Source organism: Neofelis nebulosa, chromosome 4 (genome assembly GCF_028018385.1).
Source record: "Neofelis nebulosa isolate mNeoNeb1 chromosome 4, mNeoNeb1.pri, whole genome shotgun sequence".
Classification (NCBI taxonomy): domain Eukaryota; kingdom Metazoa; phylum Chordata; class Mammalia; order Carnivora; family Felidae; genus Neofelis; species Neofelis nebulosa.
In genome coordinates this window covers 95,939,167-95,964,544 of record NC_080785.1, presented here as the reverse complement: position 1 = coordinate 95,964,544, position 25,378 = coordinate 95,939,167, and the positions used below count along the sequence as shown (strand labels likewise).

The following is a 25,378-nucleotide window of genomic DNA, read 5'->3' as shown; positions in this document are numbered from 1 at the left end:
TAGTTCAATAGCTTCACAATTGTTCTTCCACTTCTACCCTTGTCTTCTACAATCTTTTTCTCAACACGGTAGCTAAACTCATCCTTTAAAAAAAAAAAATGTCACATCATATCATTCTTCTGCTCAAAACACTCCATTGGCTTATTCACTTATTCAAAATAAAAGTCAAACTCCTTCAGTAAGAGTCACCCTGAACTCTTCATGATCGTGCTAACCAACATCTCCCTGATTTTCTTCCTATTACATTCCTCTTGGCTCACTCTGCCTTGCTGGTCCTCAAACATGCCCAGCACATTCCTGCCTCAGGTCCTTTGCACTTGCTGTTTTATTTTTATTTTTTTTATGTTTATTTATTTCTGAGACAGAGAGAGACAGAGCATGAGTGGGAGAGGGGCAGAGAGAGAGAGGGAGACGCAGAATCTGAAGCAGGCTCCGGGCTCTGAGCTGTCAGCACAGCTCACAAACTGTGAGATCATGACCTGAGCCAAAGTCGGTCGCTCAACCCACTGAGCCAACCAGGTGCCCCTGCACTTGCTGTTTTTCTTTCCTGAAACCATCTTTGCCAATATCTACATGATTCACTCCTTTACTTCATCCAGGTCTCTGCTCAAATGTCACCTTATCAAGGGAAACTTCTCTTACTTCCAAGCATAAAATAGCTCCTCCTTACCTCATCCCCCTCGCCGTACTTTATTTCTCTTTTGCCCTTATCACTACTGGGTTCAATTATAAAAGACAAAAACAAAAGAATGTTTTTGTTTCTGTATTTACTATCTATCTCCCTAACCTATAATGCAAACCTCAATGAAAGTATAAATATGTGTTATTCAGTGCTACATCCCAGGACCTTAGAATACTGCCTGGCAGATCATAGGCCTGCAGTAAATATTTAGAAGATGAATGAATAAAGACTGAAAATATTAAGAAAGTTTTCTGACAAAAACTATCAATGTAACTTGGAATTTTCAGAGCCACCTCTCTATATTGCATCCCTAATTAATACACAATTGCTTATAAAATAGAAAACTTAACTAATATAATGACTTTTTTCTTTTGGACCTAAAGACACACACGCACACACACGTGCACACACACACACACACACACACACACACACACAATGTTCACCGGCTCAACAATCTGGAAGACTATATATAAAGCACTCTTTTCCTTCACCTGGCTTAACGCTTTTGAATATATTAAAGGGATATGTTGGGATCCTGTACTATCTTTTTTTTTAATGTTTTTATTTTTATTTTGAGACAGAGAGAGACAGAGCATGAACAGGGGAGGGGGAGACAGAATCTGAAGCAGGCTCCAGGCTCTGAGCTGTCAGCACACAGCCCGACACGGGGCTCTAACACAGAGTGTGAGATCATGACCTGAGCTGAAGTCAGACACTCAACCAACTGAGCCACCCAGGCACCCCGAGACCCTGTGCTATCTTAAAGCCAACTAATATTTCACCTATATTTCTATGTATTAATTAATAACAGTACTTCGTAAATGTTTGTAGAATATCAGTAGAAAAATGGGCAAAAAACTACAGACATACAATACAAGAAGAAATACAAACAGCCAATCAAAGCATGAAAATCTTCATTTAGGTTAATGTTCTTTAACAATGAGTTGGGGGTGAGGGCAAGGGAGAACGGAATCACTTCAGGAAAGCCAACACTAGCAAGAGGTTTCTTACGTACATAAAGAAACCCAATAACTGAAAAGTCTACTCACTGGGGAGGGTGTGGGGTACAGATACCTGTGATGGAACAATAGATGATGTGAGGAGCAATCTTGTCTATATCTTCATATCCTAGGCCCATTTCAGACAGTTTGCCAGGGACATAGTTTTCCACAAACACATCACAAACAGCTGCAAGCTGAGGAAAGAGGTGAAGATGAGTCAGACTTCTTCAGGGACCTTCCAGACTTTCAACAAGCCCCCACATGACACAATTCTAATTTCAGTAAACACAGTTGATCTTCACTTTGTAATAGTCCAGAAAAACAACAAGAAAAGTAGAATTACAAAGTAGAATTAAATAAACACAAAGGCTCTGGTCAACTACTTGAGATATTACTGCCAATAAAACAATGGCCATTAAAATATTCGGTAACTACTGTGGTGTTAAGTGGATTCTGCTTATGTTAAATGTAAGAAATATCTAGGTTACATGGTCCCAACATATTCTCAGAAGTTTCAGTAGGAAAGGTAAAATATATGTATAAAAATATATGAAAAACATCTTCTAAACCCTTTATAAAAAACTAAATATGATGTTTTTTGCTCTTCATCATGGTCACTATGTAATGTTTGTTCCTCATTACAACCTGAACATATAGGTGTTTAATACATGTAAACATGATTCAGAAATGTCTTCATACTTTTCAGATGCTTCCTTTCCAAAGAGTTCTAAATGTATTTAATGAATCATTTAAATATATATATTCATATTAATATAATATATATACATATATACATATATATAATATATATAAATATGCATATTAAACCATACATAGCTCAGTGAAGCAGTAAGTCAGAAACAAGACCCAGATTTTGATTCCCAGATCACTGCAACCCGAATTAGAGGACAATGAACCACTGTAAACCTTAACCTTAAATTTTCAAAATTTCAATTGTGACTACACATCTTTTAAGGTATGTTTTAAAGTCATCCAAAAATTATACTATTTCACCCAGAGAAATTCATTACAGTAATCCTTTTTTTTTAAAGAATTTATTTTTAAGTAATCTCTACACCCAACGTGGGGCTCGAACCTACAATCCCAAGATCAAGAATCACATGCTCCACCAGCCAGGTGCCCCCATTACAGTAATTCTTGAACATATTCAAGTGCCTAATAACTATTCAACAATTTTTTTTTTAATTTTTTTTTCAACATTTTTTTATTTATTTTTGGGACAGAGAGAGACAGAGCATGAACGGGGGAGGGGCAGAGAGAGAGGGAGACACAGAATCGGAAACAGGCTCCAGGCTCCGAGCCATCAGCCCAGAGCCTGACGCGGGGCTCGAACTCACGGACCGCGAGATCGTGACCTGGCTGAAGTCGGACGCTTAACCGACTGCGCCACCCAGGCGCCCCTATTCAACAATTTTTTTAATTGCCATGGTGACATAGACTTAAATATATCCACGCATACAAACTAATGTAATAGAGTAAGACTCTAGATAAAAGATGGGCAAACTTTTTCCATAAAAGGTCAAATAGTAAATATTTCAGCCTTTGAAGGCCACATACATTCCCTGTCAGATACTCTTCTTTATTTTCCTTCAGCAATCTTTAAAAATGTAAAATCGATTCTTAGTCCAAGGACCATACAGAAACAAACCTGATATGACCCACATTATCTACAAACCTCTGCTCTAGATTAAAAAGACTGAATTAGCATCAACTTTAGATGGAAACATGTAAATAAACTGAATGCCTATATGTTACTGTGTCACTGAGTTTGGAATATATATATGGAATTGTCAGATTTAACAAAATTTGGAGGGAGGGGATCTCAGGAAACATCTCAAGGAAATAAGCTGTCATCCTCCAGAGCTCCTGAAACAGTGGCACCAGGAGCCAGGTAAACACTTCTCTAGAGAGAAATGATAAATATATTAAGACATAGGACAGAGATAGAAAGGTTGAAGTATGCACTCCAAATCTCAAGCCATATAGGTGTCTTTCCAAATTTCAGGTACCAATTAACATTTGAGCTGTTTGTAAGCAACTCCATACAGGGAGAGTCCCAATAAAAATGCATTTACTTATTTATTGTTAATGATTCTACCAAGTACTGCTTGCTTAGGGATTTGGAGGAAGGCCAAGTGTTTATTTTAAATAAAACAAAATGGTACACTTTAATTTATTCCACAAATTCTTCTGAGCCTCTATTTACTATTGACAAGGCACTCCTGTGGGCTGTAAAGAAAACAAACTACATCAAACACATCTAGACTTCTACACTGGTCATCTCTTGCTGCATATATTCTGCATGGCGCACTATATAGCACCTTATGCAAATGACATTTAATGAATTATTTAATTTTTTAAAACTCTGTGTGGGTTCCCCAAGAAGTTAAACATAGAATTACCATATGACCCAGCAATGCCTCTCCCAGGTATATACTCAAAAGAACTAAAATCAGGGACCCGAACAGATACTTGTATGCCAATGTTCAAGGCAGCAGTATTATTTGCAATAGCCAAAAGGTGGAAATAATCCAAGTGTCCATCAGCAGACAAACGTATCCATCCATAAAGTGGAATATTACTCAGTTGTAAAAAGAGAATGAAGTTCTGATACATGCTAGAACATACACAAACCTTTAAAATATTATACTAAATGGGCTCCTGGGTGGCTCAGTCGGAAGGGCGTCTGACTTCGGCTCAGGTCATTATCTCGCGGTCCGTGAGTTCAAGCCCCACATTGGGCTCTGTGCTGACAGCTCAGAGCCTGGAGCCTGTTTCAGATTCTGTGTCTCCCTCTCTCTCTGACCCTCCCCCATTCATCCTCTGTCTCTCTCTGTCTCAGGGGCGAATAAACGTTTAAAAAAAATTTTTTTTAATATTATGCTAAATGACAGTAATCAGACACAAAAATACAAATATTGTATAATTTCACTTATATAAAATACTCACAATAGGCAAACCCATAGAGACACAAAGTAGATGAGAGATTATCAGGGGCTGGAGTGAGTGGGAAGTGGAATTATTGCTTAATGGATACAGTTTCTGTCTGGGGTGATGCAACATTTTAGAAATAGATAGTAGTGGGCCACCTGGGTGGCTCAGTCAGTTAAGCGTCCAACTCTTGGGTTTCCGGTCAGATCATAATCTCATGGTTCGTGAGTTCAAGCCCTACATCGGGCTCTGTACTGACAGTTGCAGAGCCTGCTTGGGATTCTCTGTCTCCCTCACTCTCTCTGCCCCTCCCCTGCTCACTCTCTATCTCTTTGTCTCAAATAAATAAAACATTTAAAAAAAATAGCAGTGCTGATTGTACAGTATTAGGAATATATTAATGCCACTGAACTGTGTACTTAAAAATGGTTAAAATGGAAATTTTTATGCTCTATATATTTTACCACAACAAAAAATTTTTTAACTATGTAAGGTATTTGTATTTTTAGACTTCTAAGGAATCCTAAGTCACATCTCAATCTACATAAAGTATATAGATGAACCACAAACAAATGCACTATTTCAATAACAGAAGGAAATAAATATAATGAGTAATTTATATTAATATAAAAGTATAAAAATATTTCAAGTAGCCAAAAAAAGCAGATAAAAAAACAATATACATGGTATTATCTCACGTTTTCGGGAAAAATAAGTATACAAGGACATAAAGAGATTGGATATGATATACTAAAATATTAATGTCTTTGCATGAACTTGTATTATTTCTTGGGTAACATGAAAAAAAAATGGTAACTAAAAAGAGCTGTGCTCAGAGTACCATGTAGTCTGGCTCTACAACATTACAAGAAAAATACAGAAAAGTTGAGTTTAAGAGCTAAATATTTCTACTAATAAAGATGCACAGTAGTTTTTTTATGATTACCCAAGAAATCAACATGTATGCATTTTGATATTTATTTATTAAGAAATACCCAAAAAAAGTTTATAGGGCAGAAATTATTCCTTTCTCCATTTTACAAATATTTATTTTAGATATGTACTAGCCACTTACTAGATATTGATTCCAAGCTGGTCTGTCATTGACCATATTCTCTCTCCCTCTCTGTTTTAGGATATTCACCCATTTCAAGATTATATCTATTCCCTACAGCTTTAGCTAATCATTCAGAAGTATTCTAAGAAAATAGTGCAAAACTCGGAGCCATGAGAAATTGATCTCCACACTAACTACAAGTATTATATGTGATAGTTACCTCAGTAGAGACCAAATGTTTACTGCATTTCCCTGATACAATGATCTACCAGGAAATAAAGGGAGAGAAGAAGACTAGTTCCCAGTTTTACTGGTATTATATCCTCTTCCTCATCTAAGTGCTTACAAATCATTGAAAAAATCTATTCTAGAATCTGGCCCAGAATAAAAAGCAAGCACAATTTTGAATGACTTAGAGAACCTACTATCTTTTTTCTTTCTGAAAGGAGATAAAAAAAATTCTTCCCTCTAGTCACAGAGTAAATAAGAACTAAAATTCATTTGAAATATAGAGTATCTAATTCTGAGTTATCTTTATTAGATGTAATTTAAGAACAGACTAGAGATCAGAAATAGTACAGTAATTTTTTTTTTAATTTTTCAATATTTATTATTGAGAGACAGAGAGACACAGAGCGTGAGCAGGGGAGGGGTAGAGAGAGGGGGAGACATAGAATCTGAAGTAGGCTCCAGGCTCTGAGCTGTCAGCACAGAGCCTGATGCGGGGTTCGAACTCACAAACTGCGAGGTCATGACCTGGGCCGAAGTCAGTCACTTAACCAACTGAGCCACCCAGGCGCCCCAGTACAGTAATTTTTTAAATGTTGTATCAAATAATGTGCTTACTGGTAAGAAATGTATTCTAAAAGATTTAAGTGCAAAGTTTCATGATATCTCCCACTTTAAAATAGTTCAAACACACACACACACACACACACACACACACACACACACACAGATAGGTATACATATGTAAATATGCAAATATAGCAAAATATTAAAATTATTACATGTAGGATAGGGTTATTGAAAGTTCATTATACTATTCTTTCAACTTTTCTGTACGTTTGAATTTTTCATAATAAAATGTTGGAAGAAAATAAAATCCATGACATTGCTCTATGGACCATAATATGTGCACACAATATGGATATTGTGACTATTTTTTTTTTTTTTAATTTTTTTTTTCAACGTTTTTTATTTATTTTTGGGACAGAGAGAGACATAGCATGAATGGGGGAGGGGCAGAGAGAGAGGGAGACACAGAATCGGAAACAGGCTCCAGGCTCTGAGCCATCAGCCCAGAGCCTGACGCGGGGCTCGAACTCACGGACCGCGAGATCGTGACCTGGCTGAAGTCGGACGCCCAACCGACTGCGCCACCCAGGCGCCCCTGGATATTGTGACTATTGACTAACATAGAGAATTATTTGAAATATAAATGACATATTAGAAAGTTATCAAATCATATTGCCATGAAAATACCAGGCTCTACATAGATTTTCAAAGCAGAGTTTTGTTTTTTGCACAAGCTGTTTTTGGTTAGCCTTGTACAAAGGAGTCATATTTTTTGGAGCTCTCGTGTATCCAGCTGATTGGTTTGTAAGCTACTTTGGAACTATTTCTATAAACTAAACTCATTATGTTAGCAATCATAGCCACCACGGTCTGTATACAGAGGTTGTTTTACTACTCTTAAGCTAAAAGAGAAATCCATGCCAGAAAGATTAAAAAGACTAAGCAAAAGATAATTTTTCCCCTAGGCAATAAGATACATAACATGAATGGTACAACCAGCAATGGATATGAATAATGTCCCCATACAATCTATTTAAGTTTAATAGGAGTTGAAATGTACTTTATTGTTATCAATCAGACATGAAGAGAAATCAAGCCCATGATGAAATTTATTTAAAGTTGTTACAGTATAGTAGAAAACTGGCAAGATCCAAGGAGAATTAGAAGCAAGTCCTGGAGATTCATTTACTTTGGTCTGAACTACACAAGCAGGTCCAAAATACTCAAATGTACATTTATGTCTTAGTAGCAAGAGTTATGAACTCCACCCAAATACTGCCTCATTGAGAAGCTCTAATGAAATTGCAAAGTATGGGTTTAATCAAATCTGAAACCTTGACTTTTGAGGATAAAATATCAGAATGCCCTGAAATAGAAGCAAAGAAGCAGGAGCTATGAACACTAAAGATGAAACTGAGAGACAGGACATAAAGAAGAATTGAGGCAAGAACAATTGCCTAAAACAAAATTAAATAAAATCAACTAACCACTGAAGAGAAAATAAAAAGAATGGTCTGAGAATGCAGACAATGGGAATTGGGTTCAAAGTGAGGGTAGGCCATTGCAGAAAAAATAGAGCAGGGCAACAACAATGGAGAAAAATTTAGAAAAATCAAACTAAGGTTCAATTAAAAAAGAAAACAAACAAACAAACAAAAAATGTAAGTTATACTGTAGAAAAGATATGTGGAAATAAGGCACTAAGATCAGGACAATTACCACGCCTTGTGTTCAAAATATATCTAGTAAACAAAAATTCTAAATTTGTTGGAATGACCCATGAGATCCAAAGCGGATGGTCACTGATTCTAATCCTAATGATTAAAAGAAATTATCTTTCAATCAGCCAGATAGATAAGGAAAGTAGCCAACAGAGCAATGATGTCAAAGTTGATGCTTTGATATGAAACAAATTTGGGGATTTGGTTCTCTAATCAAGTACATCCACTAGGGTAGATTTTAAACTTTAACAAAGACAGCAAGCAAGTTCTATCTCACATGATAATCCAATTTCATGTGCATCAAGAACAACAATAATAGGGGCGCCTGGGTGTCTCAGTCGGTTAAGCATCCGACTTTGGCTCAGGTCATGATGTCACGGTCCGTGAGTTCGAGCTCTGCGTCGGGCTCTGTGCTGACAGCTCAGAGCCTGGAGCCTGCTTCAGATTCTGTGTCTCCCTCTCTCTGTGCCCCTCCCCCGTTCATGCTCTGTCTCTCTCTGTCTCAAAAATAAACATTAAAAAAAAATTTTTTTTTAATAAAAAAAAGAACAACAATAATAGCTAATACTTAATGAGTACTAACTATGGCAAACACTCTTCTATATATTTTACACATATCAACTCAATTCTAACAAGTTTCAGATGCAGGTACTATTATTATCCCCATTTTACTGGTAAGGAATGAAGGGCATAAAGATGTTAACTAAGGGGCGCCTGGGTGGCTCAATCTTCCAACTCTTGATTTCAGCTTAAGTTATGATCTCACGGCTGTGAGATCGAGCCCCCACGTCGGGCTCCATGCTGAGCATAAAGCCTACTTGGGATTCTCTCTCTCTTACCCTCTCTCTCTGCCCCTCCCCTGCTCATTCTCTCTAAATAAACAAACATTTAAAGAAAATGTTAAGTAACAATCAAAAAATAAACTTAAGTAACCTACCTGCAGTCACATAGCTAGTAAGTAGAGAAGGCAGGAATTGAATCTCAGCACTGGAACACTAAGGTGTGCACCAAACCATCACACAATCTTGCCTCTCAAGAAAAGATGCTCAGGGGCGCCTGGGTGGCGCAGTCGGTTAAGCGTCCGACTTCAGCCAGGTCACAATCTCGCGGTCCGTGAGTTCGAACCCCGCGTCGGGCTCTGGGCTGATGGCTCGGAGCCTGGAGCCTGTTTCCCATTCTGTGTCTCCCTCTCTCTCCGCCCCTCCCCCGTTCATGCTCTGTCTCTCTCTGTCCCAAAAATAAATAAAAAACGTTGAAAAAAAAAAAAATTAAAAAAAAAAAGAAAAGATGCTCAGATTAGGTCTGGATATATTAGCCATCTGAATAAGGGTTAGAAAAAGCTTGAGCTCTCCAGTGATGTGACCTGGGTTGAAATTCCAGCTCTTCCCTTTACTAGCTATGTGATCTTTGGAGCAACACTTGAGCCCCATGAGGCTCATTTCCCCCCACATGAAAATGAGGATCCTAATACTTCATTTACAAATAAAATTCTGAGGATTTGAGGAGATATACTGTAAGTGCCCAAGCCTAAGATCTGATGCAGAGTAGGGATTCAGTCAATAGTAGCTAGTATTAACTGAACACTTACACACTGTAGAGAAACATTATACACAACATATGAGAAATTATAAAGCATATTTTACTTACGATAAAAGTAAAGTTAAATTCCCAAATGGCATTCATAGCAAAATTAGAGACTGCCAATGAAATAAATTTTTAAAACACTTTTACTCTGATGCTCAAATCCCCAATTACAACCCAAGTGACAAGATGCCTTCCATAGAGCATACTGTACCTCTTTGATGATTTTCACCCCTCTTGGATCCTTGATATTAACAGCTATACTCTAAAAATTAAAATATATATATCTTAAAATAGTATCATAAATGTTTTTCATAGTACTAACAGTTCAATAAGGGAGCCATCCATAGCATAGATTCTCTTCTTAAAGCAAATGTATTTTCCTCAAGAAGAAACATTTAAATTATCTTTACTGATTTTATTTGCAATGTAGATATGTTAGGATGAGAGCAAGTGTCATAGACTCTGGGTCTGGAGTTCTCTCTTGTCCAGCAAGAAACTGGGACACAGGATTAAAAATGCAAGTGAGGCTAATGTGCAGGAGGAAACAAAAGCCTGAGGAAGGGTCCTTGCTCTGTTTTTCTTAGGATCAGAAGGCTTAAAAATGTGGTGATGGATATGCACAAAGAGACGATGAATCGTGAATATTACCTCATGGACATGAGAGAAAGGGGATTTTGAAGATATGTGGTATTAGGGGTTTGGGTCAATACAAAACAAAATCCTGGCTCCAGGCAGAAGGTTGTTTACAGCAGACATGAGGCCCCACCTCTGTTTGCCTAAACTGGCCTAAGGGACAAGAGCATGCTATCTCAGGGTCAACAAAGTATCTTTCTTTTGCTAGTTAGCCACTTCGCTGGCCCATAGGGGTCTACACCTCTATTTACCTGTTTACCTAATTTGGTCCTTCCTTCTGTGAAAGCAGCTTTCTGCTATTGTACTAAGTTGGGGGGGGGGGGGGGTGTTTCCACCCTGAATACCTAATCTTGGATGTTTTCATCCTAAAATTCCCTATTCCTATACCTTTGTCCTATACTGGGGGCCTTTGCCCTGTTTACCTAATCTTATTCACCTAATCTTATTTACCCAAACTTGGGTGTGTACATCCTATGGCTTTCTAATTCTTTATGCCTAGTTAACCCATTGATGAAAGCTCAGGGAAGTCCTAAGCTTATTCCCCACAAGCAAGGATTATACAAAAAATTTTTCAAACTATAATATCAAGTGTTAGGCAATTAGCAATCTCCAAAAGAATGAAATGTAGAGAATCAAATGATTTCTTCCTCTAATAAAATTATTCCCATTATAAACCATTATAAATTCTCATGAAATTTTTAAGTTAGTCGAGAAGGAATATTAGTTTCAAAAAAACTCTATTGTTTCTATTTGGTAACTAGTGAATGAATAAAATTTCATCTTATTTGAAATATTATTTATATATACAAAAAAAAAGGGTAGAAATGAATGAACCAAGGTAATACCTAAAGTTTTATTATTACAAGAAAATTACACAAAAATCAAAGAAAGAAATATTCTTACTTTTTTATTTCGATTAACACTGAGAAAATAAGTACTCTCTGTCCCCACAAAAGGTGGCCCCCAAGTTCGTGTATCATCACCAGCTCCTGAAAATAACAGTATGAGCTATTAATCTTTATCTCTGAAACATCATAAGACATTCAAACCAACCCATCATATACATTCACAGATGCCTAAACAAAATCAGCTCAATTCAGTGGAATTGGCAATCTAGAGGGGCCATAAGAACTTGCTGGAACTGTCCAAACTCAACCTGCTCATGTTAATAATGAAATCCTTCCAAATCATCTTTCACTAGAAGCCATCCCTAAAAGTCAAAATCCAGAAAGAAATGCCCTACTAGCAGTCTTTAGATTTAATAAATAGCAAATCTGAAAAAAAAAATTAATAAATGGCAAATCTAAAAGAATCACTCTCAATTTTTGGCAAGCAAGTTGGTCAGCTCTTTGGGTGTTTCTCAGCATTAAATGTACAAAGAAATGCTGAGTCTGCAAAAGATTTTTGTTAAATATTATTTAAACCAGAATAATGGTAAGTGAGATTTTATAATAAAACGGCATCTTAAGAACAATGATAAATAAATAAATAAATCTATAAATTTTTGTGAAATTCCAGAAATAAACCAAGCATATATGGTCAACTAATATTTAATGATTTAAATAAAATCAACTAACCACTGAAGAGAAGATAAAAAGAATGGTCTGAAAATGAAGACAATGAGAATTGGGTCCAAAGTGAGGGTAGACCATTGCAGAAAAATAGAGCAGGGCAACAACAATGGAGAAAAATTTAGAAAAATCAAACTAAGCTTCAGTTTGACAAGAGAGCCAAGAACACTCAATGAAGAAAAAAGATAGTCTTTTCAACAAATGGTGCTGGGATAATTGGATAGTCACATGTAAAATAATGAAACTGAACCTATATCTTACACCACACATCATTCACAAAAATTAACTCAAAAAAGGGGCGCCTGGGTGGATCAGTTGATTAAGTGTCTGACTTCAACTCAGGTCATGATCTCATGGTTCGTTAGTTCAAGCCCTGTGTCAGGCTTCGTGCTGACAGCTCAGAGCCTGGAGCCTGGAGCCTGCTTCAGATTCTGAGTCCCTTCTCTCTCAACCCCTCCCCCACTCATGCTCTGACTCTCTTACTCTCTCTCTCTCTCTCTCTCTCTCTCTCTCAAAAATAAACAAACCTTAAAACAATGTTTTAAATTAACTCAAAATGAGTTAACTGAGTTAAATGAGTTAAAGACAACTTTAAGACCTAAAAGCATGAAACTCCTAGAAAAAACATGGGAACAAAGTTCCTTGACATGGGTCTTAGTTAATGATTTTTTTTGGATTTGACACCAAAGTACCAAGCAATAAAATCTAAAATAAACAAGTGAGACTGCATCAAACTGAAAAGCTTCTGCACAGCAAAAGAAACCATTTCACTTTGTTGAAGTGAAAAGACAACTTACAGAATGGGGAAAAAATATTTGCAAATCATATAGCTCATAACAGGTTAATACCCAAACATCTAAAGAACTCACACAAGTCAACAGCTAAAAAACAAATAACCCAATTAAAAAATGGGCAAAAGGGGGCACCTGGGTAGCTCAGTCAGTTAAGTGTCAGACTTCAACTCAGGTCATGATCTCACAGTTCCTGAGTTCCAGCCCCGTGTTGGGTGAGCTTGAGCCCCACTTCAGGTGAGTCCCACTTCTCTCTCTCTCTACCTCTCTCTCTCCCTCTCTCTCTGCTCCTTGCTCACATGCACCCTCTCTCTCTCTCTCAAAAATAAATGAATAAATACATAAACAAACAAATTTTTTTAAATGGGCAAAGGACCCAAAAAGACATTTTTTTAAAGATAGACAAAAGACCAACAGGTACATAAAAAGAAGCTCAACATCACTATTCATTGCAAGAATGCAAAATAAAACCACAACCTCACACCTGTTAGAATGGTCACCGTCAAAAAGACAAGAGACAACAAATGCTGGCAAGAATGTAGATAAAAGGGAACCCTTGTGCACTGTTTATAGGAATGTAAATCAGTACAGCCACTATTGAAAACAATATGAAATATCCTCAAAAAATTAAAAATAGAACTACAATATGATCCAGCAATTCCACTTCCTGGAATATATCCAAAGGAAACAAAAACACTAACTCAAAAAGATATGCATCCTATGTTCATAGCAGCATTATTTACAATAGCCAAGACATGAAAACACACCTGTGTCCATTGATGGATGCATGGATAAAGTTGCAATATATATATATATATATATATATGTACACACACACACATATATATACATATATACATATATATATACATATATATGTATACATACACATATACATATACATATATATGTATATATGTATACATATATATGTATATGTATATGTGTATATATATATATATATATATAGAGAGAGAGAGAGAGAGAGAGGGAGTATATACACAACTGTATGTATACACACACACACACACACACACATACACACAATGGAATATTAAGCCATAAAAAATGAGGAAATCCTCCATTTGTGACAACATGGATGGACTTGAAAGCATCATGCTAAATGAGATAACTCAGATAAAGACAAATATTGTATGATCTCATTTATATGTGGAATTTTAGAAAATAAAAAACCAAATTCAGGGGCGCCTGGGTGGCTCAGTCGGTTAATCATCCGACTTCGGCTCAGGTCATGATCTCACGGGTCCGTGAGTTTGAGCCCCGCGACGGGCTCTGTGCTGACAGCTCAGAGCCTGGAGCCTGCTTCGGATTCTGTGTCTCCCTCTCTCTCTGACCCTCTCCCATTCATGCTCTGTCTCTCTGTCTCAAAAATAAATAAACATTAAAAAAAAATTAAAAAAAAAAAAAAACAAATTCATAGAATAAGAGATCTGACCTGTGGTTACCAGAGGTGGAGGGTGGGGGCAGGGGAGACTGGAGGAAGGTGGTCAAAAGGTACAAACTGCCAGGCATAAGGTCAAGTAAGTATGAGGGATGTAACGTACAGCATCATGACTATAGTTAACACTGCTGTATGATATACAGGAAATTTGTTAAGAGAGTAAATCCTAGGGGCATCTGGGTGGCTCAGTCAGTTGAGTGTCCGACCTTGGCTCAGGTCATGATCTCAAGGTTCGTGAGTTCGAGCCCCACATCGGGCTCACTGCTGTCAGCCTATCAGTGCAGAGCCTGCTTCAGATCCTCTGTCCCCCTCTCTTTGCCTCTCCCCTGCTTGCACTTTCCCAAAAAATAAATACTAAAAAAAAAAAAAAAAAAAAAAAAATTGAGAGAGTAAATCCTAATAGCTCTCATCACAAGAAGAAAATTTTTTTCTTTTTTCTTTTCTTATCATGTCTACAAGAGAAGAGGGATGTAAGCTGAACTTATTGTGGTAATAACACGATAACTAAGTATATAAATTAAACCATCATGTTCTGTGCCTTATACTTACACAGTGATGTGTGCTAATTATTTCTCAATACAATTGGGAAAAAAATTTGTGTTATATGGGCACCTGGGTGGATAAGTCATTTAAGTGTCCAACTCTTGATCTTAGCTCAGGGTCCTGAGTTCAACTCTTGATCTGATCTCAGGGTCCTGAGTTCAAGCCCCACGTTGGGCTCCACACCAAGTGTGGAGCCTACTTAAAAAAAAAAAAAAATGTGTTACAAACAATCAAAAAAGGCAAAATAAGTAAATGAATAGCATATTTATTTAATTTAAAATACTATTCTAGAATAAAATTTTACTCATCTAGGTCTTGCTACAAAGTAAAAGTTTAAAACCATCAAAATATAGGGTGTTTTCTTCTGAACATCTACTTCAAGTCATATGTTTGTGTTAGATTCAAAGACAACACTATAGAGTTACAGAAAAAAATTTTCCTTTGCACAAAAAGCCACTGACAACGTAGACAGAGCTCAGAAAATGAATCAAGGATTAAGTGGCACAAAATAGTATCACTTAAGAATTTTATAAAGTCTGATTAAATATTGATATTAGAAACTAATCATTATATAGGTAATTACAGTTAAAGTATTTATCTCTAGCCCCCAAGAAGAGAGAACTTGAGAATGAATTAAAGTTTAAATTCTGATCTCATCTAAATGATATAATTAATCTATTGGCCCAGTAGACTTTACCCACTGAAACTAATCAAGAAAAGCAAATACAGCCTTTTGGAAAACAAAACAGAGGCCAAAGAACAGACTTGTGAAGGAAGGAAGGAAGGAAGGAAGGAAGGAAGGAAGGAAGGAAGGAAGGAAGGAAGGAAGGAAGGAAGACAAACCTCATAAGAGAGAGGACAACAAGCCAGAGGAGAAAAGAAGCATTAGTTCTAACTGGAGATGAACCAATAACAACACAAAGCAATCAGTGGTAAGTATCAAAAGGAATGGCATGCTCAAAACACCAGGGGAAAAATAAAACTACAAGATCCGAGAAAGGCAATCTTCTAGTAAAAAACCAATTAGAGGCTTCATGGAAAAGGTATGTGTGAATCTGGACCTTCAGGATCAGACAGGACCTCACAGAGTCAAGAGAAAATCCAGCCACTTCCATTTTTTTAAGGCTCCCAATATATTAATTTTTTTTAATAAAGCAATGCCAACATAAGGCTAAAATTAAATAATTTTAAATGTTTACATTCATCTCAGGTGGAGATATTGTCAGGAATCTAAATTGAAGGCCTACAGGGCTTTCCTGCCCCATCTGTCTTTGGGAAGTATCCAGGGCTTTGGAGAGGATCAATGGCCTCTCTAAAGAATCAGTGCTGATGGGCAGGCCGGGTGGCTTAGTTGGTTAAGCATCCGACTTCCGCTCAGGTCATGATCTCACGGTTGGGAGCCTACTCTGGATTCTGTGTCTCCCCTTCTCTCTGCCCCTCCCCTGTTTTCACGTTCTCTCTCTCAAAAATAAGTAAACATTTAAAAAAAAAAAAAAAAGAATCAGCACTGATGGCACATGACAGGATATAAGGGCTAAAGTTTACAAACTGGGAAAACTGGCAGTTTGAGAGATGTCTTATTTGACCCACACATAATTTAAAGTTTTTAACTAGCTGCCATGATTTCAAAATCTGGAGATCTCATATAAAATTTCACACTGCCTTTCTTAAATGACATTTCAACACATTCAAGACACTCGGCAAGTATTTATTGGGTACCTACTATGTCACAGACACTGCTCTATGCAGAGCAGACACAGCAATGACCAAAAGATCAACACCCCTGCCTTCATATCCCTGCCTACAGGGGATAGTCCAGGAACCCCAGTCACATCATCTGCTGCCCTACACTGTCCACTTCACTCAGCTAGGTTACAGACTAAGGTAACTCTACAGAAAGAAGGAGAAGAAAATTTATTTGCTCTTTGATTATAAAAATAAGAATAGTCCAAGTCCCAAGTCCCAAAACTGTAACCAATTCTATGTAATTAAAGAACAGGAGAAGCAGACATGAGAAAAGACTAGTTCTCTACTGAACTTTGATAACTCTGCCAAGCCACTTCGCCTCAGATCTGGGTTGAACAACCATCTCAAAAACCCAAAACTGTTAAATACACAATATGAACAATAAAATGCATTGGGCAGAAGGGTTAAGGGAAAGAGAGTAATCAGTCAGGCAAAAAGCAATAAACACCTACCTGCTAGCAGCAAAGCTTGCTACCAAGTGTAGGACTGTGGAATGCCTACACAAGGAAGGTGCCCCCCACTGAAAAACCGAAAAAGTACAAAGGAGAAATAAGGCCCACGTAAACAGGGGATAATGATCTCTAAAATTAATATAAATACAAATATGTAGACCAGTGATCAACTGAAATAGCAAGAGAGAGAAGATCAGATGCTCTACCTAGGATTAGAAGACCTAACAGCTAAAATTTCAAAGTGCTGTCGTGTTGAAATTGCGTAACAGTGTGGAAATTAAAGTTTTATGAAATGTGGAAAAGAAAAAACAGATATTCAGCTAGAAAGTAAACATGTAGCCAGCATGTAGCCAGCAATGACCAAAAGTGGTGAACAACACTATCTAGATAATTGAAGCATTATCCCTGAAAGCAGGAGCTACCACCTGGAGCCTGATAAACACAGGGTCCGATTATACAACAGAATAATATGTAATATTCCCCATGCTGATCAGAGAATCTTATGCTAATTTGCTTCAGCCTCCTAAGAAATCTATTTATCAGGAAGATGAATCTTCCACACCAAGTATTCTACTTTATGGCATTTAATCACTTATGGGAAATTAATAAGGTGATGTAATAAACTCGACTCTTATGGTCTTACAGATATACTCACACTATTCAAGGGTAGACCATTTTCACTGATTTAGTAATTCTGTTCCAGATCCATATGGATCCGATCTTGAAAAACAAATAATAATGCTAACTTTTAAAACCTTCCAAAACAATAGAATGATGTAGAGGATATGGAGAATATGGACTGTGCCCTTCAAGTGCTTGCAGGAGAGAAAGAGCATACAACATGACACTTTCAATACCAGCATGAGCTCAATACCAAAATACTGAGAAAGCACCAAACGGAAGTGAGAATTATGTACACAGAATAGGTTTATCTGGTGGACACAGGGGAAAGAAAAAATAGGAAAGATGTCAGATGAAAAACAAATACAAAGAATTGATCTCAGCTTCGGTGTTTCTTGCTCAAAATCTTGAAAATCATATAATGAGAAAATGTTTCTTTTACTAGAAAGAGAAAAGAATGACTTGGATTGGAGTATCTGGGTTCCTTTCGGAAGGACTTGGATTCCTTTCCCTCTCTCCTTCTTGTGTGTGCTAAAAGGGAAGACCCTTTTACCCTCCCTCCTCCTCGCGTTCCCTTCATCCCACAGCGAGGGAATGTGGCGGGGTCGACTCTAAATTCAGTCTCAACAGTAAGGTTTTAAATTTTTTTTTTTAACGTTTATTTATTTTTGAGACAGAGAGAGACAGAGCATGAACGGGGGAGGGTCAGAGAGAGGGAGACACAGAATCTGAAACAGGCTCCAGGCTCTGAGCTGTCAGCACAGAGCCCAACGCGGGGCTCGAACTCACGGACCGCAAGATCCTGACCTGAGCCGAAGTCGGCCGCCCAACCGACTGAGCCACCCAGGTGCCCCATCAACAGTAAGGTTTGTATGGGGCTAGGGAGGGCCAGGACCAGACCTGAGCGCCTGGATATTCCTTATTACCTGTGTGACTTTGGACAAACTGCTTTATCTCCCTTTGTCTCTGTCTTTTCATTTATTTTTTTAACTTTTTTAAAATTTATTTTGAGAGAGAGAGACAGAGAAAGAGAGAGAGCAGGCACCAGAGATGGGCAGAGAGAGAGGGAGAGAAAGAATCCCAAACAGACTCCGTGCTGTCAGCACAGAGCCTGACTCAGTGCTCCATCCCACGAACTATGAGATCATGACCTGAGCCAAAACCAAGAGTCACTCAACCAACTGAGCTACCCAGGACCCCTGTCTTTTCATTTTTAATCGAGGAATAATAACAGCAACCCATAAGGCTGTTGTAGAGATTAAATAAATTAATATAGGCAAAGTGCTTAGAACTGTATATGGTACTCTGACAAGTGTTAGCATCTGTTACTACGAGCTGCATCTCAGTTTCTACCAGAGGCTTTCAGGTGTGTGTGAAGGACCTGACTTAAGCTTTAGCCCTTGGCACTTATAAAAAGTAAAAAGAGGGGTGCCTGTCTTCGGCTCACGACATGATCTCGCAGTTCGTGGGTTCCAGCCCCATTTCAGGCTCTGTGCTGATAGTGAGGAGCCTGGTTCGGACCCTGTATCCCTCTCTCTGCCCTTCTCCCCACCCCCCCACCCCCTGGTCATGTGCACATGGGCACAAGCTCGCACGCTCTCTCTCTCTTTCAAAAATAAAATTTAAAAAACACTTTAAAAAAGTGAAAGGAAATCATTAGTATAGGTTCAGAGGAAAGTAAGGAATGGAGGAAAAAAAATAAACATTTCAGTCAATTCTCTCCTCATTCCACATATAGGTACATGGATATTTCAAAAACCAGTTAAAAACTGTTATTAGAGCGCTTGGGTGGCTCAGTTGGTTAAGCATCCAGCTCCCGAGTTGGGCTCCATTCTGACAGTACAGAGCCAGCTTGGGATTATCTCTCTCTCTGTCTCTCTCTCTGCCCCTCCCCTGCTTGAGCTCTCTCAAAATAAATAAATACACTTAAAAACAAACAACAACAACAACAAAAAAAACCATTAGTTTGCAGTGCCTGGCTTGCTCAGTCAAAAGAGCATGAGACGCTTGATCTCAGGGTCGTGAGTACAAGCCCCATGCTAGATATAGAGGTTACTTAAAAATAAAATCCTAGGGGCGCCTGGGTGGCTCATTTAGTTAAGCATCCGACTTCTGCTCAGGTCATGATCTCGTAGCTCTGTGCTGACAGCTCAAAGCCAGGAGCCTGCTACAGATTGTTTCTCCCTCCCTGCCCCTCCCCTGCTCAAGCTCTGTCTGTCTGTCTGTCTCTCTCTCTCTCTCTCTCTCTCTCCTTCTCTCTATCAAAAATGAATAAACTTTAAAAAATAATAATAATAAACAAAATCTTAAAAAAAAAAACTGTATTAGTCTGTTTCTATGTTTTAAAAGGAGTAATAAATAGCTTTACCTGGTCTTTCCACTTTTATAACTTCTGCTCCAAGATCTCCTAAATTCATAGTAGCAAAAGGTCCCGCCAGTACTCTACAATATTAACAATGACAAGTAATCACCACCTTGAAGATGTTTATATTAATTCTTTTCTTAATAATCCATTAACACAGACAAGCTCATATAATGCTAGCAAGATTTAAAATTGTTAAAACTGTTCAGAATTGCAATTTGACCTTATGTATTAAAAGCTTTAAAAAGTATACTGATGCAGTAATTCCACTTTCAGCATTCTATCCTGAGGAAGAAATCCTAAGATTTCCTGAGGCAAAGACTGATGAACAAGGAATTGTACATCCGGAAGGAAGCCTAATTTACAACAGTGAAATCTTGGGGGATGAGTAATTATGTGACAACCATATAATAAAATATCATCTTACATTTTTGTTGAATTTTTAATGACATGGAAAAATACTCAGAATATAATATTATCTTTTACATGTGGGTAAAACTATAATTTCAGTATAGTTCTAATATTTGTCTTTAAAAATAATATATAAATATGCAGATTGAAAAAAATGCAAATATTATACTAATTATCTGTTAGAATGATGAAATTATACCATTTTTTTATTTTCTTTTCTAAAATTTTAATAGTAAGCATTAAAACCCAAAACTGAATGAATGTTTTTTTGAAAGAAGGGAAAATTCAATCACCAAAACATAGATAAACCAATACAAACCTTGTTAGATCCAGAATTTTTACACCCTCCAGTGGCTTCATATTGTCAGTATCTGGCAAAACACAGAAAATATTTTAAGAGCATTGATGACGAATTTTCAGAAGGAAAAGTGCAAAATTGTTAATATTCTGTTTTAAGTAATCTCTATTACTACCAAAACTATATTTTTTCCTTTACTATATTTCTGCTTTATATGTAACACAGAAACTTTTGACCTGATCCAGTTAAGTCAATCTGTAAAAATTACAACCTCTAATACCCTATTAATAAAGTCCACAGTTACACCTAAGATAATTTGTCTAATGAAAAATAAGGATTTTTAGGGCACTGTCAATATAGTTTCTAACAAATTATACTCTGGTGGAGGGATATGGATAATGGAGGTGTGTGTAGGCAAGGGGTATATGGGAAATCTCTGTACCTTCCTCTCAATTTTGCTGTAAACCTGAAACAGCTATAAAAAAAATAAAGTCATAAAAAAAATAATAAAAAGTGAACTAAACAACAAAAAAATTACTAACAACTAAAAAAGAACAACAAAGACCTCCACGTATTTATTCTACACTTCAGACAGGGAGAAAATATGAATTTTTAAAGTTTATTAAATAATTTATTTACAAAAAATATTTACATATAAAAAATATGTGTATTTACTTCTTCTCTTCACCCACCAGCTATAAAAATTAGCAGATAGGTCAATAATTGTATCACTAATTCACTAAAAATATTTAACATCAACACTAAATCACAAAGTCAAATTCTAGCCAAATGGCTTACAAAGTTTAGATCATGATGACTGAGATCAAGCTGAATTTATGGGGGAAAATGATGAACTACTGGTTCAATACATTTTTTAAATAGACTTTTTTAGAGAAGTTTTTAGATTCACAGCAAAACTGAGCAGAAATTACAAAGAATTCTCATGTACTTCTTTTCCCCACATGTGCCCAACATCGCCCATTTTGAACATCCCTCACCAGAGTGACACATTTTTCACAACTGACAAAGTTACCCTGACACATCACTATCGCATACTTTAGAGTTCACTCTTGCTCTCGTACATTTTATGGGTTTAGACAAATGCATAATGGCGTGTATCAAACATTATAATACACAGAATACTTTCACTGCCCCAAAAATCCTCTCTGCTCTGCCTATTCATCCCTTCCTCCCCACCTCAAACTCCTGTAATCCAATCTTTTTACTGTATCCACAGTTTGCCTTTTCCAGAATGTCATATGGTTGGAATCATACAGTAGTACCCTTTTTAGATTGTCTTCTTTCACTCAATAATATTCATTTAAGTTTCCTCTGTGGCTTGACAGATCATTTCTTTTCAGTGCTGAATGATATTCCAATACCTTGATAGACCAGTTTATTTATCCATTCACCTACTAAAGGGCACCTTGGTTGCTTCCCAGGTTTGGTGGTTACAAAGAAAGCTGCTAAAACATTGTGTGCAGGTTTTTCTGTGGACATTAAATTTTCAATTCATTTGGGTAATTCTCAAGAAGTGCTGATTACTGAAAAGTGTGCTAAGAGTATGTTTCGTTTTCCACCCCACCTTCCAAAGTAGCTGTACCGTTTTGCATTCCCACCAGCAATGATTGGGAGTTCCTCATGTCAATACATTTTTTTAAAAATCTTAATGCATCTCCATCACCAGTGGATTAAGAATAAGAGTTACAGATTTACACATATACCACACATTTACACACATATCATTATAGTCTTGAGAAGGATCACAAGAGACACAACAATTCTTAGCTAGGAGTGTCCTCAGCTAAGAGGACATTACCTCAATGTTCTGGTAAGGAACATTGAAATTCCATATAGTGGGCACTTGCTCCTTGAAATCAACCCATTCATTCTTTTAAAATAAGAAATTGCTGGAGCTCCTGGGTGGTTCAGTCAGTTAAGCATCAGACTTCGGCTCAGGTCATGATCTCACAGTTCGTGAGTTTGAGCCCTGCATCAAGCTATCTGCTGTCAGCTCAGAGCCCACTTTGGATCCTCTGTCCCCCTCTCTCTCTGCCCCTCTCTCTCTCTCTCAAAAATAAACATTAAAAAAAAAAAAAAAAAAACATTAAAGGGGCACCTGGATGGTCCAGTCGGTTAAGCCTCCAACTCTTGATTTTGGCTCAAGTCATGGTCTCACAGTTCGTGGGTTCAAGCCCTGTGTTGGGCTCTGCACTGACACCACGGAGCCTGCTTGGGAGTCTCTCTCTCTTCCCCTCACTCTGCCCCTCCCTCCCTCTCAAAATAAGTAAACTTTAAAAATACCATTTAAAAAATGTTTGTGGAGGGAAAGAAAGGACAGAAAGATGAGGAGAAAAAAAAAAATCCTCATTTTGCCACAATGCATTAATAGATTGCCATAATGGAACACAGTGAAAAAACTACAGTCCCATTGCAGCAATATTACAGGTGGGGTTTCTTGGTGCCAAGATGGATGCTGCAGTGTTTATAACCTAATCTCATATGTGACATATTATCACAGCTACCATATGCTATTAGTCACATAGGCCAACTCTGGTGCAGTATTAGGGAGTACTCCATACACAAGGGTGTATGAGGAGGTAAGGATCATTGCAGCCATCTTGGACACTGGGTAATACACTCATAGTGGTTTCAATCTGTATTGCTGTGATGACAAGTGACATTGAGCACATTTTGATATGTTTATTGGCCATTATCATACCTCTTCTAGTAAACATCTGCTTGTGGGGCATCTGGGTAGCTCAGTCAGTTGAGCATCAGACTCTTGATTTGGGCTCCAGTCATGATCTTGAGGTTTGTGAGATCAAGCCCCAAGCTGGGCTCTGTGCTGAATGTGCAGAACCTGCATGGGATTCCCCCTCTCTCCCCCTCCCCCACTCATGCTCCCTCCCCCACAAATAAGTAAATAAATAAATGTTTTAAAAATACATAAACATCTACTTGAAACTTGTGCCCATGTTTAATTCAGTTCCTTAAGGAGCCTACACAACATTGCTTCAAGCACCCTTACCATCCTTGTCACTTACACTGCAACATAAACATCAAGCTGATGAAGAGAGGCTATTGAGTTTTGCCCCCTATAAAATCAAGTTGCCTAACTTCAAATTCATTGTTACCCAACAACCTATTGCTCAACCCACCTCTTCCCAAAACAGCTATTGCAAATCTTCTCCACTCCATAAGTCTCCAAATCCCTTTCTTCTCTAGCTGCCATATCAAATAGCTTTACTTGAAAATTCCTCTTTGGAAAAGAATTTTATCAATCCAAGAGAAAATAACTAAAAATACTGATAGTAGTCATTGACACATAAAAGTCCAGCCATATCATATCACCCGACATTGAAACTTGTCAACCAAGAAACCTTATTTAGTGTTCTGGAGCTGCCATAACAAAATACCATAGCCTGAGTGCCTTCAACAATAGGAATTATTTTTTCATAGTTCTAGAGACTAGAAGTCCAAGATCAAGGTATCAGCAAGTTTAGTTTCTCCTGAAACCTCTCTCCTTCATTTGCAGATGGCCACCTTCTTGCTGCCTCTTCACAGGGTCATCCCTCTTTGCACTACATCCCTGATATCTCTATGTTCTAACCTCTTCTTATAAAGACACCAACCAGTAAAGACCCACCCAAATAGCCTCATTTTAATGTAAGTATCTCTTTAAGGGAACTATCTCCAAAAACAGTCTGAGATGTGGGGGATTAGGACTTCAATGTATAAATTGAGGGGGACAAATTCAGCCCATAACAAAGCTCGACCCATGCATACAGTTTCTAATCAGCTTTTTATTTTTTTTTAATTTTTTTCTAATGTTTATTTATTTTTGAGAGAGAGCATGAAAGGGAGAGGGGCAGAGAGACAGGGAGACACAGAATCTGAAGCAGGCTCCAGGCTCTGAGCTGTCAGCACAGAGTCAGACACGGGGCTTGAACTCACGAACTGCGAGATCATGACCCAAGCCAAAGTCAGACACTAACCAAGTGAGCCACCCAGGCACCCCTCTAATCAGCTTTTTAAATGTCCATCCCCTATTGTATAAAAGAACAGTCAAAAAATCAGCAAGATATAGGGAAAACCTATATCAGGAAAGAAAGAGACCAAGGCAAACATGAAAAAGAAAGAGCAAACAGATATAAGACAGGTAAACTACATTACAATTCCATCAATATGACATTCTTGAAAAGACAAAGGATAGAGATAGAAAATAGGTAAGAGTTGGGAGAGGCTGGGAATGAAGAGAGAATGACTGCAAGTTTTGAGAGGTGAGGGAAGTGTTCTATATCGTAATTATGGTGATGGTTACGTGACTCTATATGTTTGCCCAAATTCACAGGACTACACGCCAAAAAGAATTTTACTGTATGCAAGTTTTATGTCCATAAAAAATTATCAATATTATCAGAAAAATGAAGAACTTGCACCTATAAAACAGAAAAGGACACTTGTAAAAAGTATTTAGAGAATGAAAATATGATCTTGGAACTTTAAAAAATGACAGAAGAATGAAAATGTAAGAGAAAGGCAGAAAGATAAAGATAAGAAAATTACCCAGGGGCGCCTGGGTGGCTCAGTTGGCTAAGTGTCCAACTTTGACTCAGGTGACGATCTCACAGCTTGTGGGTTCAAGCCCCGCGTCGGGCTCTATGCTGATGGCTTGGAGCCTGGAGCC

The 25,378-nt window shown here is 37.6% G+C and overlaps 1 protein-coding gene across 4 annotated transcripts in view; it reads right to left on the bottom strand.

The window, feature by feature from the left end:
• The window catches only part of SUGCT (succinyl-CoA:glutarate-CoA transferase), a 758,031-nt gene that overhangs the window by 710,695 nt on the left and 21,958 nt on the right, over nucleotides 1-25,378 (bottom strand). For all 4 annotated transcript variants that reach the window (XM_058725465.1, XM_058725466.1, XM_058725467.1 and 1 more), the window contains exons 2-6: nucleotides 20,710-20,761; nucleotides 19,986-20,059; nucleotides 11,335-11,420; nucleotides 10,010-10,060; nucleotides 1,760-1,880 (exon numbers count right to left, since the gene is read on the bottom strand). In XM_058725465.1, coding sequence (XP_058581448.1) covers nucleotides 1,760-1,880; nucleotides 10,010-10,060; nucleotides 11,335-11,420; nucleotides 19,986-20,059; nucleotides 20,710-20,761 — 384 coding nt within the window. The remainder of the gene's footprint in view (nucleotides 1-1,759; nucleotides 1,881-10,009; nucleotides 10,061-11,334; nucleotides 11,421-19,985; nucleotides 20,060-20,709; nucleotides 20,762-25,378) is intronic.